Source organism: Hydra viridissima, unplaced genomic scaffold (assembly GCF_058129835.1).
Source record: "Hydra viridissima isolate aposymbiotic clone 2 unplaced genomic scaffold, HvirCarnegie_v1 scaffold_13, whole genome shotgun sequence".
Classification (NCBI taxonomy): Eukaryota; Metazoa; Cnidaria; class Hydrozoa; order Anthoathecata; family Hydridae; genus Hydra; species Hydra viridissima.
In genome coordinates this window covers 6380020-6399887 of record NW_028324312.1, presented here as the reverse complement: position 1 = coordinate 6399887, position 19868 = coordinate 6380020, and the positions used below count along the sequence as shown (strand labels likewise).

The following is a 19868-nucleotide window of genomic DNA, read 5'->3' as shown; positions in this document are numbered from 1 at the left end:
CAAGTTTAAAAATGTAGTAACAAAATTGACCAGAAACTGACCACTCAAGATAATAGTTATGAATATGATGATTTACACTGTAATGAAATTAAAAAATATTATGTTATATTATCTATACTTAATAAACAAACAGATTATGATAGGAATGCAAAAAAGTTTTTCCTCAGAGGAATTATATTTAAGCTTAATAAAAAAAAAAAGTTCAAATTAAACCTACCTCTAACTTATGAGCATACTCTAACGAATAGTTCTCTGTCAGTTCTTTTATTGTTGTCGGAAATTGATTTGTATCCAACTGAGGATTAAAATGGTGGCTATAAGTTTTGCGTAAAGTGATAAAGGCTTCCTCCATTTTTTCTTTCCAGTTTGCAGATGTGCAAACTAGATTTGACATAAATTCCTAGAAATTAGAAATTGTTCATGCAGGAAGAGTATTTTTTTTATTATACCTTCTTATGATTTAATACAAGTTTGGTTATTGTATTGAATCATAAGGCTTTTTTGTATAATGTTACATTTAATTTATTGAAAGTAAAACTTTATTTTAAAAAGTTTAAATTCAATAAACTAAAACCAAAAGAATTACAATAAAGTTATATTACCAACAACACTTAAGTATCAACACAATATTCCTAAAAACATACTTTATTCTGTTCTAGTTCTCCTTTGCATGTTTTGTAAATGATCAGTGAATGCTTGTAAAATTTTTTCATATATCGTCCACGCCGATTTATAGAATTCCAAGTTTTATCATGAGACTCTGGCACATTTTTATGTATTATGTCACGAAAAGCTCTCCACATAACTTTTGCATGTTCTTTATAAAGAGGTTGGTCTATAAATATGTTGCTCAAAGTTAAAACAAAGCTATAATCAATAACTTTACCAACTTTACATTCATGAGGTTAAATTTTTTAAATGTAATACTTATGTTTTACCTTTATCTTGAAGCCTCATAAGATCCTTAATGATTTCTGTCATTAGGATATATGCATCCTCTCTTTCAGTAAAACCAACCCGCTTGCCTTTCATTTGCTTTAGAGCAGCACGGTCAGCTTCATCTAAATAATTATCCTCCAAATTTTAAATTTAGAATTTTGAGCTGATTTCACATTTTTTTAACATGAAAGTAAAATGCAATGTACAACACATGGCATATAAGAAACATGTGACATATAAGAGGTACAAATAAACATTAAATCACACTTGACCATCTTGAAACTATATTCATGTTAAAGCATCATCCTATTCTACTAAAAGTCAGCATGAGTCATGTTGCTTAAGTGTACACCACTTTTTATGCTCTAATCATGTCAGGCAAAACACAATTTGCAGGAAAAACCATGTCAGGCAAAACACAATTTGCAGGAAGCAATGCTTTTTGGTTTTATTTTGAAGAACAGTGCAGCTGATGGGTATTGATTGTTATGTAAAGCATACATGGGGTACATGCTCCATCAAGTTGGAGATGTTATTAGACCAAAGTTCATACTTTTGCCAAGATGAGCTTGCTGAGATCTTGTGAGTTACTCAACAAGCAATTTGCAAACTATCTCAAGACCACAGGTATGGTGCAAAAACAAGGAAATTGGGTTCTGTATGAACTCAAGCCAAGAAAAGTTGTCAAAAAAAACCCCTCAAAACTAATTTGTACCCCCGAAACAATGCAAAATGCATATTTACATATAACAATTTATTATGCAAAACATAAGCGTATAGAAAAAGAAAGAAAAAGAAATGATGATTGAAGTACCATTTAATAATATAACTTAAGAAAAAAAAAAAAGATTTTTACCATGGTTTTTGGCCTCTAAAGCACGCTTGCTTGTACGCTGCCTGAGTATTGCTTTTTTTGTAACTTCTCTGGCACGTATGATTTCTTTCATCTTTTCATATCGCTTGGCCATTAAAAGATCATATTGCATTTGTCTTTCAATTTTCTGTTTCTTAGACAGCAGAGGGACTAAAATTTAAAATTGACAAACTTTCAATTTTAACTAACATCAAAAAAATGATTAAGCTTAACTTGAATATCATTACAAAAATCATTAAAAAGGTATGTTGAAGGAAACTAAGACACACATTTAATCTTCAAAAGATTATTTTTTTAATGCAATAAATTAATATAATTGTCAACTTTATTAATTTATTGCATAAAGTAAATATTTCTTTTGATACCTGCAACTGAGAGTTTTCTCTTAAGTCCTTTTCCACCTTTTCTAAGTTTAATAACCTTGTTTGAAACTATCATCTTTTTGGATTGTAGTGGATTTTGTAAGTTCTTTTTCTTTTCATAATTAAAATGGTGGTCACTAGTAAATCTAAAAAAACATTCATCATAAGTAAAATGGCAATCACTAGTAAATTTTAAATTTTTATAAGTTGTTTCAGCATTTATAAGTTAAAAAAAAAAAAGATGAATATGATAACTAAAACAAACACTACCAACTGCCACAAAAAAAAACACTTTTAAATCTTAAATAAAAGGAGCAAATAAAATTAAAAGAATAAAGTAAAGTAGCAAAAATTTAATTCATTATGGTTGCAATAGGAGGAACAAACACCTTCTTGTTTTCTTGTGAATTTTACCATGGCTCCAGTTTTTTGGCAAATGACCAAAAAAAATGGAGTCTAAGCCACCAGCTCCTAGTGAATTTCCAAACAAAACAGGCTCAAGGTTATTGAAATCTTTGTTGATATAGTATTCTTGAAAATCACGCAGCACTGTGTATGATCGACAACTTCTATGTGAAGAGCCTTTTTTTTTATATTCTTCTTCTCCTGCATCATGGTGTTTCTCTTGCAAGATTTTTGCTCTTGTTTTTCTTGTGATTCCTGAGATTAAAATAACTGAAAATTTAAAAATTTTTATTTCACCATACCAAAACTTATGATATAAGATATACTCATCGGATAACCCAAAGTATACAATGTATAATATACCATTTAAGTTACAATATTTAACCTTTAACATTTGATAACTAATATAAACTGTAGCAATTTGCATAACAAATAAAACCTATAAAATACTTCACCTATAACTTATAATTCTCTGCCTAGAATGTAACCTATTGCATTTCACCTAATATAACATACTATATTTCACCAATTATATATAGCCAAAAATACATCACCTAATATCACTTGATAATTAACTAACTTGATTATGCTTAAATCAAAAAATGTCGATGCAAACCGAAAAAAAAATCTTTTAAGGTTTCTTTCTTAGATTATGGGAAGCAACAAATATCATCAGTTGTTGGACATTTTTAACTCAACTTCAATTAGAAATACTAGATAATGGGTCTCTTGTTGTTTATGCATTTACATTTATTTATATATTAACAAACTTTTCAATTAAACCAATATAGTTTCCTGATGATAACATTAGCTACCAACAGGGTTATTACAAGAGTTATAAACTGCATCCTCATGATGAGCACAAACAAAATTAGAATGTCTTGCTAATTAAAAAAAAAGCTTGAATTTTGTTTGTAAAATTGGCATTTACATTTAATTTGCATTTATTGTCAATTTATCCAACTTATCTACTTTGCTATTTTTAGTTGGATGACTGGATGCACTGGTAATATCTAATAAAAACTAATTTATAATTAGTTAAATTTGTTAATTAACTAACAATAAGTTGTTAACAACTTGAGCATTAAATGTGGCACTGAGAGCCAGACTTGTCTTAGGGGTAACTTTGAGAAAACAACAAAAGAAGTTTTGAACTGAAAGTATAAATCAGATGATTTTATGTCATGAAACATTTTTATACTAATAAATACTACTGTCCTATAAATAGTACATTTTTGAGTATTAAAGGGGATAGGCTGCATAACATGTAATTGGGAAAATATGAGGGTTAAGCCACTCTGGCTCTCAACACTTAAAATAAAAAATTTAACATTTTTTCTTTTTAAGCCTCTCAAGTCTAAAAATTGACAACTAATACCAAAATTTTATTAAACATTTCTAATTGTCACTGTTAACTAATTATAATTAAATGATAATTAACTAAACTTAAATGATAATTAACATTTAAATGATAGTCTATTAACATTTGAATGATGGTCTATTAACATTTGAATGATGGTCTATTAACATTCAAATGATGTTTAGTTAACTAAATGATAATTTGTTAGTTAAGGCTTTGTTCTTAATAAATTTAAATTAATTTTGAATTAACAATTAACTTTAATAAACAATAACATGAACATAAAATTTATTGTTTAATTTAACCACTATGTCATTAATTTAAACTCTTCTCTTACATTCTCGGTCTCTTACATTTATAAGTCTGGAAAATTTTTCATCAATCACAAACAAACAACATAATTTTTACCTAAAGGAGTATTCAAACATACAAAGTTAAGGTCAGCCCAATACTTTTCTACATCAGCAAAGCAATTAAACTTATAAATGGTTTCTGGAAATGAAGTTGTTCCTTCAGGAAGAATGGTGTGACAGTAATTCTTTTGTGAAAAGCGAGTATCAACTATTTTTGCTTCTCTTCTTAAGAATAGCATTAACTGAAAAGATAATTAATTGAAAAAGAAACCTGAAGAAGAAAAGCTGAAGGATTCTTTTAACTTGGTTAATAATACAACCAAGTTGAAAGAATTTTTATTAATAAACAAAATTATTTCAAAGTAATGTGAACAATTTTCAATTAGCCAAAAAAAACTAAACTGAAAATTTAAGAGTATAAAATTTTGAATAAATTTACACATTTTCAGCTCAATAACTAAAAAATAAATTTTACTGGGACTTTTAAATCAATTTAAATTATTTAATCTCAATTTAAATATAAATGGATTTAAAAAATCGCACCTCAGTTCTCAAAGTTGGGTAAAGGGTTGGATGAACAGCAATTAGCCCCATTTGTGCCAAGAAGACAAATAAGTCAGAACAAGTGTCTACATGATGGCTGAATATTTTAAAAAACAAAAAAACAAATAGTAAAACCATTTAACAAAAAAGATGCATTGAGCATAAGATATAAGATACATTGTGCATATTTTTAACACTTTTTTTCTGCTCCCCGTCACAAAAGGTTTAAAAACTTTATAAAAATAAAAATATAGACTCTTTTTCTAATTAAAGTTGGAATTTTAAAATTCATGTACAGGGTGCTGCAGCGATTCGCGAACTTTTTAGAACATTTTTCAAAATCAATTTTTAAAGCACTAAAAAATTATCTTGATGGAATATTAATAGGAGAAAAGTTGAAGATAAATACTTTTCCTAACTTAACATTCAATTAGTTTTTCTTTTTTTTTAACCACTGCCTCAAGCCTAGGGCGGAAGGACTGGCAGGTGCTTATCATACATTCCCTTGAAATTGATTTCATAGCACGGGTAATTGATGACTTTAATGACTTGACCCTTGAGTGGGCCTTTTTGCAAGCCTTACTCTCAACTACACTCCATACACTATAGCCATGGGGATTCAGGTCAGGGCTGGATGGTGGCCAAAAGTGTTTGGGCCAGAAATTAGTCATATTGTCCTGAAGATACTGTTGACTTTTTCTGGACCTATGACGAGGTGCATTGTCCTGTTGAAAGATGTAATTTTTTTCTGAGAATGTCTTCTTCAGCCATGGCACCACATAGCATTTTAATAAGCTAATATACACATCAGAGGTAACTTTTTCTTTCTCTTTGATGTAGATTGGTGGACATTTCTCTCCATTAGAAGCGATAATTCCTAGCATCATGATAGACTGAGGGTGCTTGGTGTGATACGCAGGTGGTGCTTTATCAATCTTAAAGTTTTTAGTCTTTCTGTAAAAAGTTGACATGAAGATCGGGCTACACTGACTTTTCCAAGTGTTTTTAGAGTTCTTCTGACTGTCCTCTCATCAATATTGAACAATTTTGCTGTCTTTCTAATGGATACAGTAGGATTCTTTTCAACATACTTTTTAAGCTTTTCTGTAAACCTTTTATAAACTTTTTTTGTTCACTGGAGATGGCATTTTGGCTCACTCAGCACTGTCACGTTTTTTCACTTTGTAAAATGTAGTTTTAGACACTCCAGAAACACGAATCACTTCACGTGCAGGCAAACCCGGGTGAATCAAATTTAAAGCTTTGGTTGTTTTGGCTTCCATTGTAAAACTTTTAACTAAAATGTTTTTTATTCACAATTTTGTTAAAATCTAAAACGGTCAATGAACATTAATCAATAAAAACAAATTGCGGAAGTATTTTATTTACATCACAAAACCTAGCCAAAAATTAGTTCGCGAATCGCTGCCGCACCCTGTAATTGTTTGTTGATCAAATAGTAATAGTTATAAAAAAAACTTAAGCTAACCTTTGATCAAGAAGTTTAAATTTCAGGCGTGGTGGCAAATTGCAGACAGGCATAAAACGACGAGCAGGGTCTTTCATAAACTTATCTAAAGTCTCACTCTAAAAAAAAAAATTGCTTATTTTATTGAAAATTGCTTACTTTACTTGAAAAATATTCAACTAATCAATAAAGAGTTTAAAGAAAGATAAAAAGTTAAAAAAAGATTGTTAACTTAATTGTTAACTTAACAATCCTGAGTGAAAGCAGAACAAAACCTTTATTAAAAATGTAACAGCAAAAAAATGTATGCATGTATGTAATGTATATTTATAATGTATATTTTATGTATCTATATTTGTATATATGTGTGTGTTTGTGTGTATAAATATATATGATAAATATATAAATCAGGGTGCCTCTTACAATGGCAAAAAATTTTTTTTGATTGTTACTTAGAGCATCATTTAGTTTGATTTTTTACATGAAAAAAAATATAGGTAAAGTTTGAAATTGAAAGTGAAATTATTTTGACCAATAGGGGTCATTACTGTTATTTAATTATAATATCAAAAATTAACAAGTAACTATACACATCATTTTATTCATCAGATTTATTCAGGATATGTCTACTAATGCCTAACATAAGTTAAAATTGGTAAAGTAATAACTCTTAGAGTCATATAAAGCATTTTCAATGTCACTGGGGGAGTTTTTTCAATGAGTAGTTAATAGAATTAGTGTTGATTTTTTTAAGCTCATATACTATTTGGGTGTTAATAACACAAACTGCTTCTGTTCTTTATCTTTTTTATGACGTTTACTATACTCATCCATTAGAGCTACATCACACTCACTTATTTCATTGACAACCAACATACACATTACACTTGCTTTTGTGGACTTGTATAACTCTCTTTCTCCCATGTCCCATGTTTCAATATTTTTGCTGATGAGAATCTAGTTATTTCAAAAAATCTGTAGGTTATTTGAAACAATTCTAAAGTTGCTTGCCATGAATCAGTTTTGCATCAACAATTACTCTCTTCAGTAGGTGTTCATCTCCAGGAGTGTGCAATGCCTTAACCATTTTATGCTTGACAACTGCGATCTCATTGTCAAAAAAAGCAAATGAAGTAAAGATACCATAAATGGCCGAAAAACATCTTTAGAGCTACAACAAAAACTGCAACATTCTTCTTCTTGTAATTATTAATATCCTTCAACATCAAGTTTTTCTACATCACAACTAAGTTTGTAACAGTAATATGTGAAAAAAGTGGAAATAGCATGCACAAAGAGTTTATTAAGAGAATTAAAACTGGTTACTTTAAAATGTGAAATCACAAGTTGTTTTCAATATACTTGAATTAGTGAAATTTATTATAACTATTATTAAAGTAATAAAACAAAACTTTAAAATGTTTGATAAATTTCTGAGCTTTTGCAGTTTTCAATTTTTATTAAACTTAGTGATGCAATTTAATCTTTAGTGAAAATAAAATTTTTTTGATTGCAAAAGTAAATTTACCTTTTGTTTAACTCCAATCACTGATACTAAATGCTGGAGTGGCATTTTTAAAATCACATCACCAACATTAAACCACCCACGTCCTTGAGGATATTTAGATAGCTGCCCAACTTCTTTGAACCAGGTATAGCGACTTTGAATTAAATCATTGTCCTCACTGCTGATTGAGTGGAGAACTTTTAAAATAAAATAAAAAAATTGAATGAAAAAACTGCTCCTACAGTTATCTGCAGTCCATAGGATGTTCCTAAAAATTATATTTCACCACTGCAATAAATGCAATAAATTGCCATAAAATTCAATTGACAATATTTACCAAATTTTTTACCTTCATGTTCAGAACCATCTTCTACTCCGTAAACGATCTTCCACAAGTAATAATGAATGGCTTGTAGTCTTCTAAAGCGACCATAGCAACTTGAACGATGATACTAAACAGAAAACACAACAGTATTAAGGTCTAACTTTTCTATTTTTAAACTTTTAAGGACAGTATTTATCTAGAATCATTATCAGCTATTTGGAAGGAATAAAAAATGAATATTAAAAAGTACATCTGGCAGCTCAAAAAATAATCCACAATATAGAAATATCTAAAATTCATTGAAAAATCATTTGCTAAAAACTTATTTAGAAGTGAGGCTTGGAAACATCCATTAATTAAACAATAAAATTATTTTGCTGAATTGTTATCATTTAATTGTTTTCATAATTTTTCTTATTTTCCATTTTAAAATCTATATCTCCAAATGATGTAAAAGTTAAATGCAAATAAATAAAACCTATATAGAGTACAAAATGAAATTTAAAAAAATGGATGTTTGAAAATAAGCTCTTTTTTTATTTAGCTAGGTGGAAACCAAAACTTCATGTTAGAGTTACCAGTATTAAAGCATAATTCACAGTTCTAAGATAAACTATAACTTTGTTGAGTTTATAAATTTTAATGTTGCAATTTATAAATCTAAAAATATAAATCTATAAATAAAATAATAATTTGTATAATTAACATTTCTTACTAACATAATTTCTCTAAGTTTTCAAGACATGTCAGATTTGCACATTGATCCATGAATAATGAAAGTTATCAATCTGCTTTAAGTTATTAATCTAAATAAATCTGTTACTTGGAAATACTTCAGCAGCTTATTTAATAGCAATGTTCATTTGTTCAAGGGGTTTAACTTCAGCCCCTAAATAATGCAGTAGATATTTTTTTTATAAATATGGTTTAAGCTGCAGAGGAATAGCTGGGAATAATATTATTCAAAGGAATGTTTTGTTCATTTATTGTTGAATTACTTTCTCATTTATTTTTGGAAAAAACCTAATTTTCTAACTTTGTTTTTTTTTTGCCATGCTTCTTTTTAACATTACATGTTTACAATATTCTAAACATAGCCAAATATAGCAAAAGTTACAATAAAATTATGGCATATAAATTCAAACTTTCTTTGAAATAACTAGTAGCAAAACAATTTTTTTTTTTTTGTTTTTTTTTGTTTCTTAAAACTTAATATTTGTTTTTTCTCTATGCAATATTACTCTTTGCTCGCTTAAAAAATCAAAAAAATTAAAGGAAAAAAGATTTTAACTTAATAAAAATAGAATGTCTGACTAATAAAAGAGTAAGAAAAATTTTGGTTCTTACTTTTGAGTCTTTGGTTTCAGTACACTCGTCATCAGTGTCAGTTAAAACATTTTCATCTTCGATCTTTTCTGAACTTTTCCTATAAAATAGTTTTTGTAAAAATTAACTTTTATCATAAGTAAAAGCTAAAAGTATTTATTCATAAAAGATAAAAAAAATTTTAGTCAAAAATAATTTTTATATAATTTTATATAATTATAATAATTAAATCCTTACAGCTTTGTTTTTCTTGATGATTAACAATTATACCGATTCAAAATTAAATTTGTCTTTATTTAATAAAGAAAGTTGGATTAATGTTAAGTTGACCCATTTTATGGGTCAACTTAACATTAATCCAACTTATTCACTGGTATATACTCTGTGTGTGTGCGCAATGTGTGTATTCACCTTTGTACATTCTTAAGGAAAATTTAAACAGCTAAAAGTCTTGACTTATATATGGTGATGTGGTTATTTTAAAGAACTATTATTTTAATATGGAAAGTGTAACATACTTGATAGAATTTTTATTTATTTTAAATGTTTATTGTTGCAAAGTTCAAAAATGGCTGCAGCAGCAATAATAAAAATATGGCACACTTAACAACAAAGATACCTTATATATCAGACAACAAACTGACTTCAATAAAAAAACATTTGACTGTAATGAAAATGCTTGCCAGGCAGGCAGAGAATGGCAGAACAAACAAAATAACTCCTCTATCATACTGAGTCAATGGGAAAAATCCAAAATCTTGAAGCATCCTATTATTATGATGTTATGTTCAACAACAACCAAGTCTATCAAAGTTAACTCAATAACTATTTCTGTACTAAACCAGCTGGATTTTTACAGAAAAGGCATCAACAAATTGATTAAAAGATGGGGAGAGATTGTAGACAAATATATACAGTAATTTGTGTTTGTAAATTTGATTTTATAACAAATGAGCAAAAACTGCAAAAGTTTAATAGAAAACCTGATAACTATTTTTTTTTTAGTTTTTTATGCTGTTTTGTAAAATAATAACTAGATATTTATAGTAGCTCAAATTATTGAAAATGTAAGAAAAAAAGTGCTAAAAAATTTAAACAAAATATCCAAGCAAACAAACTTCTCTTTTATTATTTTTCTATTATAGCGATCTTCTACTCTTCGCTGTAATGTTTCAACAATCTCAATGAACTCAGAGGAATCTTCAGTAATGCTATTTGCACAGTAGAGTAGAGTCTAATAATTATATTGTACACTTTATTAAATTTTTTTCATAAATATGTAAAAATATGAAACCAAAAAGAAAATTCAAAAATGACATTCAAGGTTTTTTGCTTTATACATCAAAAAATAAATAAATTTACGACACTTTAAAACCTTATTTAAATCTAAAAATTTGCTACAGGAATGTAATGTGGACATTGTCTATATAAATAAATACAACAATTAGAGATAGTTAAGTGTGCTTATACAAAAGAACATTTTTATGGTGGCATAAAATAGCTTTAAAGATGTTGCAATAATAAACCCTTTAGAAACAATTGAGTCATATTTTGGGATTTGTTAACTTACAGATTGTGCTTACCGTAGTAGGTGGAGTTGCTGTTTTATCAACTTCTACACTTATTATTTTCAATTGGCCTTCTTCAGCCAACTGTTTAACAATCTTTCGCAGAGTTTTTCGACAGCACAAACCTTGATCATTTTTCTCAATATCAACTAGGCCCTAGCAAACAATTAAAATATAAAATATGGACACCTAAGCTTCACAATAATAATGGCCATAGCATAATTAACATATATAATTTTACCTTATAAAGTTCAGTAAATGATTCAATAACAGGGTTTTTCTTTAATGCTTCTAATACATAATTCTGTCGTGCCAAATGTCGCAATGATACTTTGCTTTTTACAGAAACCCTTACAAGATTGATATCATCAGCTAACTCTAAATTTTGTTCTTTTTGCGTACTTGTTGTTTTTTCTGTTGAACTTTTTATATCAATCAACATCTTGTCATCAGTAACATTTTTATGCTGATCAAACTTAATTTTGTTGCTTTTTATTTGTTGTACTGTTTTACTCATGTGCAAATATCTGATATCCACAATTCTTCAAAAAAAAAAACTTTTAACTTTTCAGAAAACTGTTAATTAGAAAATCAAGAGTTAAATTTGAAAACTTAACAAATTTTTGTTTATGTAATTACTCACTTTTTTTATGTTTATTTTTTTTTTTGTTTTTATTTTATTTTGTTTGTAATTACTCACTTTTGAACTTTGAGTTTTTTGAACTCTTCACTCACAATGCGTCCGATTTTATTAGTATCAAAAAAACGTATGATCGAACGAGTCATGTGGTGTGGAATACACATGACTTCTGCAAGCTTCTTAACAGTGATGCCTTTAAAAAGTAAAGCAAAAAGGATTTGAATAGGAAAACTATATCAAAGAGTTGCTTCATGTATCTGAAAAATTAACCCTCATTTTAAACCCAAGCAAAGTCAATTTTTTATATTTCAATATCTTGTTAACTCAATCAAAATTCTGGTATAATTTATTTACTATAAACTTGTTTGTTTATTGTTATCATACATTTGTTGTGCACAGTTTCATTTAATTTTTAGTAATATTACAAAGCAGAATAATCACAAATTTTAAGACATTTTTTCAGCAAAAATCCAATTTGAATTTGGAACAAAATACCAAAATTGGCTACACTAAAAAGATCAAATATTTAAAAATTAAAAATCTAAATTTATAAATATTCGTAAATCTTTGATTTCTAAAAAAATTGCTAAAATTGTGTACTAGGAGCAATTAAACTGCTTATCATTACCAGTAGCTTTTGAATTCTTAGTTAAAGAAAATCATGAAATTTGAATTTCCAAATTACAAACAAACATAAATAAGAAAAGGATAAATATGATTGAATAAAGTGCATTGTAGAATGTTAATAAGTGTAGTGGCCAAAACAATTTCATGAAGTTTAAATTTTTTTAAAAATCCAGCTAAAACTTTTTTTTTTTTTTTCATTTAAAAATATTTTAAAATTTTTTCATCTAATTGTGCTGTTTCACACTTGACAATGCTAAAATTGACAATGCTACACAATGACAATGCTACACAATGACAAATGACAATGCTACCCAATGCTACAATTCACAACTTGACAATGCTACACAACGCATCTCAATACTAAAATTAAACCATAAATATAGTTAAAACTATACTATACTTTTTTAAAGAATAAAATTTCTAAATACTCAAAGATGTTTAATATACATATATAATTACAAAATCAACCTCTCTCCTTGCAAGCACTTATAATTTGAAGTGCTTGATGATGAAGTGTTTCCTCATAGACCAGCTGTGGTTCAATATCTAAAATTAAAAAATAAACTTTTAAAACATTTTATTCAAAATAGAATTGAAAACACCCAGTCTATTTTTGTCTTTCAATCTATAAATTTGAGTAAATGTAACTGTTAATGAACACCTAATGTAGATTTTAAGTTAACAAAACCAGTTAACAAAAAAATTTTTTTCAGCCTTCATTTTAATCCTTATTTTCTGTTTCTCTATATCAAAAAAAAATAATTAAAACTTTTGTTTATTTTGAGAACAATCACTACTAACTAGCACTGTAAATTGTGCTTCTGTACCTTTTACATAAATCAACATTAATTTTTTTAATGACTATATAGGAAGCTGTTTTATTAACAAAGGAAGGGGGAGGGATAATGACATGATAAAGCAAGTAGTTTTTTACTTATGTGGTTATAATCAGTATTTGCATGCACATTGCAGTAACAAATTTTGTATGATGCTGTAAATGAAGTCTTCCAAAGTCCAAAAAATTTATAACAAAATGACCATAGTTAAGTATATTTTTTAAAAATGTTTAAAAATTAAATTGAAATTGTAATCTATGTTGTTTTAAAGCATTAACAGCAAATTAACAGCATATTAACAATTATGTTCAAATGTTAAGAAAAGTTATGTGCAAAAAATTACCAAAAGTGTTAAAAAGTGAGGGCTTAAAGTATAAAAAGTACACCTGATCAGTGATAAGGGATTTTAAAATGCTTGGTTTCCTGATAGGAGTGCAAGGTACATATTAAGCATTGCTGCTGCCTTTACTTATAGGACAGTAGAGTACACCATAGTATTCATAGCGGACTAAGTTTCAGATTGGAAAGCATAATTTCTAATAGGAGCCTACACACATACTGATGCCTTTATCGCATATAAAATTAGGTCTTATGAAGCAACTTGTTAAAGTTCTTTGACAAGATTCTAAAGCTTTCCATCATTTAAAGCACTTTTTTCCTAACTTATATGAAGCAAAAGTAAAAGCTGGTATTTTTGGCAGACCACAAAAAATAAAATGTCTGAAATATTTAAAAACTATTTTTATACAGCAATACTTAGAATTGTAGTTTATTCTCCTCCAGCAAATTTAGAAATAAAAAATGATTGATACATAATTGATAGCACATTATGATACACAAACAAATGCGTCCATTTTAATCACTATCAATTTATAACAAAGTAGGTTGCTTGGATGTTTACTTTTCACACTTTTATGGAAGACAACATTCAAAGCATCCTAACATTGCTCATCTAATCAAACAAAGTTTACTTTGTTGTTTTCAATACAAAGCTTACAATGAGAGACAATAATACCTGACAATGCAAGACAAGAAAAAAACAAGAGGCTCATTACACATTGTTGGTTCAGAATGCCATTGTGTAAGGTACTTTTTAAAAATAAGTTAATAAAGCTTTATTTATTTCATTAAACAGAATACTATTCTTTTATTCCATTTTTGTATTTCTACGCTTTAAATTTACTTTCATTTAACATTTAAAACCGCAGGATGGCTAAAACTTGCTAACACCGGTTATAACCAACATAATAGCTAAAACTTGTAAACCCTGGTTACAACCAACAGAAATTAACTTAAGAACCAATTTCTAAATTTCTTTTTAGAACAAAATTATTTTTTCATCAAAAGTAACTTGTTAGATCAGTGGATTTAAGTAATTGCTGGCATTATAATACTATTATATTTAAAGTTATACAAACTTTGTAGAAAACAGCCATGCATGTTGAAAGTCTTTACTTTTTTTAAATTTAATTTATCAAGCTTAATTTGTTTTATAAACTATAGCAATAACTTTGTGATGTTAAAGAAATCACAAAAGAAAGATGTTAATTTTTCCTAAGGAATAGTTAACATGAGGTACCATCACAATTTTCAATGTAATCAAGAAAATCATCATCTTTATCATCATCAACATCGCCATATTCAAAATGATTAACAAGGTTCACATAACACACTCGGCTTGCACGAAAATGCATAGTTTCAGCTTGGTTCATATTTTCTGCTTTCCAAACTTTACCATTGACAACATAATTGATATAACCTTGATGAAAAAGCCATTGACGCACTTTTTTGAAAGCAGGGATATCCTAAATAGATGTTTATAAAATAATTCTTACATTGCAAATGAGCTCATTGAAAATGTCAATGTAAAATGTAATAAGTATAATAGAATGCAAAGAGCATAAAATAACAAGAAACTGTTTCTTAAAGAAATAATTATAATATTAAATTAAAATAATTTCTTAAAGAAATAGTTACTTGTTATTTTATGGTTTTTGGTAATAATTTTAACACTATAAAAAAAATTTTTTTTAAGCAACTGGTAAAGATTGCAAGTATGATGACAAAGAACATAATTGGCAGAAAAAAATGGAAGTCCAGCAGCTATTTACAATAAATCTTAAGTTCAAATTCCACCATAATAGATTTGGACTTATTGCAAGTTTTATTGTTTCAATTAAAATTTTTTTGTTTCCACCCCAATGTCCATTAATTGCATTTGAGACTTTAAAATGTTATAAAACAAAGTTTCTTTTTGCATTTTATAAAAATATTATTTTTCAAAAATATCTTCAGCTGGAGTAAACATTTTATTAGATTTTGAAGATAAAAGAAATTTACACAGAGTTTTGTTATATATCATTATGAGTGAGTTTTAAGATTATTTCTTATATATCATTATGATTTTCTTATATACCATTATCATTATTAACACAGAGTTTTCTTATATATCATTTAAAAATGTAAATGTCTATGCATATATTACCTGACAAAGACTTCGGAGTTGAGACCTTTCCATTATTTGGTCAGGGGCAGCTGCTAAAATCCGGCATACTTTATATGCTGATTTATGTATATTACTAGCAATCACATTGGAGAACCATGAAAGATGAAGCATTTTGGTTGACAAAGGGAAAACATTTCCTTGAGATTTTCTTGTGGTTATAGTCTTAAAAACAAAATTTTATAACAAAAAATAAATAACTAAATATGTGTTTAGAACTGCAACCTTAGTTTTTGTTTAGCAACTTTAGTACTTTACTTACTTTTAATTGTTATTTTAGTTACCATTCTAATAAATAGTAAAAAAATACACTCATAAAACAATGACCTAAAAAAACCCTCTAGTACCTTATGCAGAAAATAAACAGATATCATGAGAGTCAAATCAAAAATGGTTTAAGAACCAAATATATCTTTATTAAATGCTTGATAAAAATAATTCAAAGCTAATTCAAAGATTTCCAAGATCAAAAGATAAAATCAAATGTAAAAAAAACAACAACAACAAAAACAAAAATTCAAATAATAACATAGGTTAAAATAAAAATTTTTAATTAATTACATGTACAAATAGGGAAGATGGCCACCTGATGGAAAACCTGTTTTTAGAATTAAAGTTATAAAAGATAAGTAATATAATTTATACATTGTTTTATGAGTGTATTTTTTTTGGTCATTGTTTTATGAGTGTATACTAAAATGCTAGAGTGCTAAAAACAAATGTAAACTAAACTGTACAATGGTCTTTTCATTACAATGGCTAGTATCAATTGGACCAGTCTTGATTCATATTAATAGTACTCTAAAATTTATGAGTGGTGAAGCAGGACCACCGGCTGGAATAAGCTCCTATTTTCAGAAAAGGGATTTCCTACCAAACAAACGTAATTTGATTAAGTGTAAAAATGTGTTTTTTAATAAATATTATAACTGATGACATGGATGCCTACAATCATAATTATACAATCAAAGGTGAGACAAAGAAAAAATCAAGGCTAAGGATACTTTAACAAATATAATTATTTGGTTCAACTGAATGTTAGGTGAAAATTCTAAATAATATTCAATATTATTGTCTTTTCCAATATCCAATCCTAAAGTGCTTTTCATTTAATAGACCAATCTGTTTAATAAAATATATTAAATTAAAAGCAAATCTTATTTTTTTATTATTATTTATGTATGAAAGTATGATAGCAATTAGTTATGGCATTGTTAACAATCATTACTACTTTCTCCTTGAAATATGAATTAAACTGTAAACTGTTCCCAGTTTACAGTTTAATTCATATTTCAAGGAGAATTTTTACAGTTTAATTCATATTTCAAGGAGAATTTTTACAGTTTAATTCATATTTCAAGGAGAATTTTTACAGTTTAATTCATATTTCAAGGAGAATAATTCAGATTAACCTAAACCTGAAACACTGAAGATAAAAAATTAATTTATTCATAATGGCTGAAAGAATAACCCCTTTCTAAATGTTTGTTCTAAAGGATTTTGGCACAAGAACCTTCAGGCAAATATCTCCCCTAATAAAGCAAAAAAGCAGATTCTAAAAGAAATTACAAACAGTACCTGTTTTGTAATCATGCGTTGACGAATTAGAATTTTTATGTGGTGAAAGCTTGTTCTAGGATCAATCCCATACAACTTATGGAAATCTGACTGAAGGAAGCCTTTCCACCGAGACTTCCCTATTAACTCAAGAATAATATAACGAACAGGAATAATTTCATCATTGATAGGTGCATTACCCTTTCCAAAAAGAATCCTTTGTCGTAACTCTTGACAAATGACCAAGTGTAGATCTTCTCCCCATCTGATATAATTTTAACATTTATTATTACTATTATCACTATTATTATTATTATTTTTGTTTTTATCATCATCATCATCATCATCATCATCATCATCATCATCATCATCATCATCATCATCATCATCATCATCATCATCATCATCATCATCATCATCATCATCATCATCATCATCATCATCATCATCAGCATCAGCATCATCATCATCATCATGATTATTATTATTAATATTATTATTAATATTACTATTATTATTATTATTATTATTATTATTATTATTATTATTATTATTATTATTATTATTATTATCATTATTATTATTATTATTAATATTATTATTAATATTAATATTATTATTAATATTATTATTATTATTATTATTATTATTATTATTATTATTATTATTATTATTATTATTTTATTATTATTATTATTATTATTATTATTATTATTATTATTATTATTATTATTATTATTATTATTATTATTATTATTATTATTATTATTATTATTATTATTACTATTATTATCATTATTATTATTATTATTAAATTTACTGGTAATTTTCAAATAATTTACTGGTAATTCGGTAAAATTTTATGGAAATTCTGAATAAATTATTAGTAGTATTTTTTCTAACTAAAAATAAAAATTCTACAAAAAAGCTAACTTTTTTACATATTATAAAAAAACAGTTGAAATTGCAAAAAATTAAGAACTTAATAATGAAAAAGAATTTTGTTTTCTTACAATATTACAATATGCATTTCTTAAAAAAAAATACAGCCTACTTGATTGATTTTTCTTAAATTTTCGTTTTTTAATAGAGAAAGAAAAATATTTACATACAATTAGGATTTGTTTATGTAGTTTATGTATAATTACATTCAGTTTATTTTGTGCTCGCGTCCCATCTGGTTACAGTTACAGGTGACATTTTATTTAATTTAAATAGTGCATTAGTGAGTTTTTTTTAAATTATTTGGTTTTTTGCACTGGATGATAAAATTATTAAGTATCATAAAAAAAAAAAAAATGAAAATAAACACAAAACATAACTTTGAAAATAAAGCGAATATTCTATATTTATATTGTGTTGAGTAAGTATTTAACAAAAAGTCTTTAAAATTATACTATAGAATATATTTGAATTGTGTTCCAAAATTTACATATTGAATTTTTTTTAAAAAAATAGCCTTATCTATGATGTCTACTGGATCCGGACAAAATCAATTGTGGAATCATTTTCTACATACAAAAGCTGGCGTTTCAGCTATATGCAATGTATACAAAAAAAGTATAAAATGCTCTGGCGGCAGCACAAGTGGTTTGCACAATCACCTTATCAGAAAACATAAAATTAATCTGCTAAAAAGAGTTCAACATGATGATGCAGAAGCTAGCTGTTCTAATATCAATACCACAACTTCCGTTACGGATGATACAAATTCTAGATAAAAAATTTCTGATTATTTCAACATTAATAAAACGATCGATAATTCATTTCCAGCTGTTTTAGCACAACTGACAGCACGAGATTGTTTATCATTTAAAAAGATTTGCACATCATACGATCTTCAGCAATTATTTAAATCCAAAGGATATGATTGCCCAAAGTCTCCAAAAACAATTAAGAAAATGGTGTTGCAGTACAGTGACAAAATCCGAAAACAAATCGTTACAGAATTATCAGAAAGAATAGCCTGTGGTGAATTATTCAGCTTGACTTTCGATGAATGGAAATCTCTCAAAAATCGAAGGTTTATGAATGTGAATGTCCACTCGTATGATAATGTATTTTGGAATCTCGGATTGGTTAGGATTAAGGATCAATGCCTGCTGAAAAATGTATAACGTATCTTCAAAATACACTTAAAGAATTTAGTATTGCAATAGAAAATATAATTTCCATTACTACGGATGGGGCCGCCTTAATGAAAAAGGTAAGCAGATTACTGGACAAAAATCATCAACTTTGTTTAGCCCACGGCATCCAGTTATCAGTAATTAAGGTGCTGTGTAAAAGATCTGTTTCGGATAATATTTCTGTAGAAAATCAAGAAGTGGCTATTACTGAATTTGAACATGGTGAAGATGAAGAGGACGATGTAATGGAAGATATTGGGGTTTTTGACGTTATTGAGGATACATCAACTACTGATCCATCAATTCAACATGAAAGTATAGGTCCAATAATAACAAAAATTCGAAAAATTGTTGTCATGTTCCGTAGATCACCAACAAAAAATGACATCCTCCAAAAACATGTTAAGGATGAATTTAAAAAAGAACTTACGCTAATCCTTGACACAAAAACACGGTGGAGCAGTATGTTGATAATGTCGGAAAGAATTTATGAGATTAAAAATTGTGTTTGTAAGAGTCTAATCGATATCAAATCTGATATAGATT

At 27.2% G+C, this 19868-nt stretch overlaps 1 protein-coding gene across 1 annotated transcript in view; it reads right to left on the bottom strand.

The window, feature by feature from the left end:
* The window catches only part of LOC145195299 (general transcription factor 3C polypeptide 1-like), a 30086-nt gene that overhangs the window by 5844 nt on the left and 4374 nt on the right, over positions 1-19868 (bottom strand). Inside the window, exons 4-23 of the mRNA XM_090070115.1 lie at positions 17215-17458; positions 15619-15801; positions 14713-14938; positions 12766-12843; positions 11731-11863; positions 11272-11572; positions 11046-11186; positions 10581-10696; positions 9484-9562; positions 8161-8263; positions 7833-8008; positions 6326-6423; positions 4837-4933; positions 4349-4535; positions 2565-2835; positions 2179-2321; positions 1796-1963; positions 939-1061; positions 645-835; positions 218-400 (exon numbers count right to left, since the gene is read on the bottom strand). Coding sequence (XP_089926241.1) covers positions 218-400; positions 645-835; positions 939-1061; positions 1796-1963; positions 2179-2321; positions 2565-2835; positions 4349-4535; positions 4837-4933; positions 6326-6423; positions 7833-8008; positions 8161-8263; positions 9484-9562; positions 10581-10696; positions 11046-11186; positions 11272-11572; positions 11731-11863; positions 12766-12843; positions 14713-14938; positions 15619-15801; positions 17215-17458 — 3241 coding nt within the window. The remainder of the gene's footprint in view (positions 1-217; positions 401-644; positions 836-938; positions 1062-1795; positions 1964-2178; positions 2322-2564; positions 2836-4348; positions 4536-4836; positions 4934-6325; positions 6424-7832; positions 8009-8160; positions 8264-9483; positions 9563-10580; positions 10697-11045; positions 11187-11271; positions 11573-11730; positions 11864-12765; positions 12844-14712; positions 14939-15618; positions 15802-17214; positions 17459-19868) is intronic.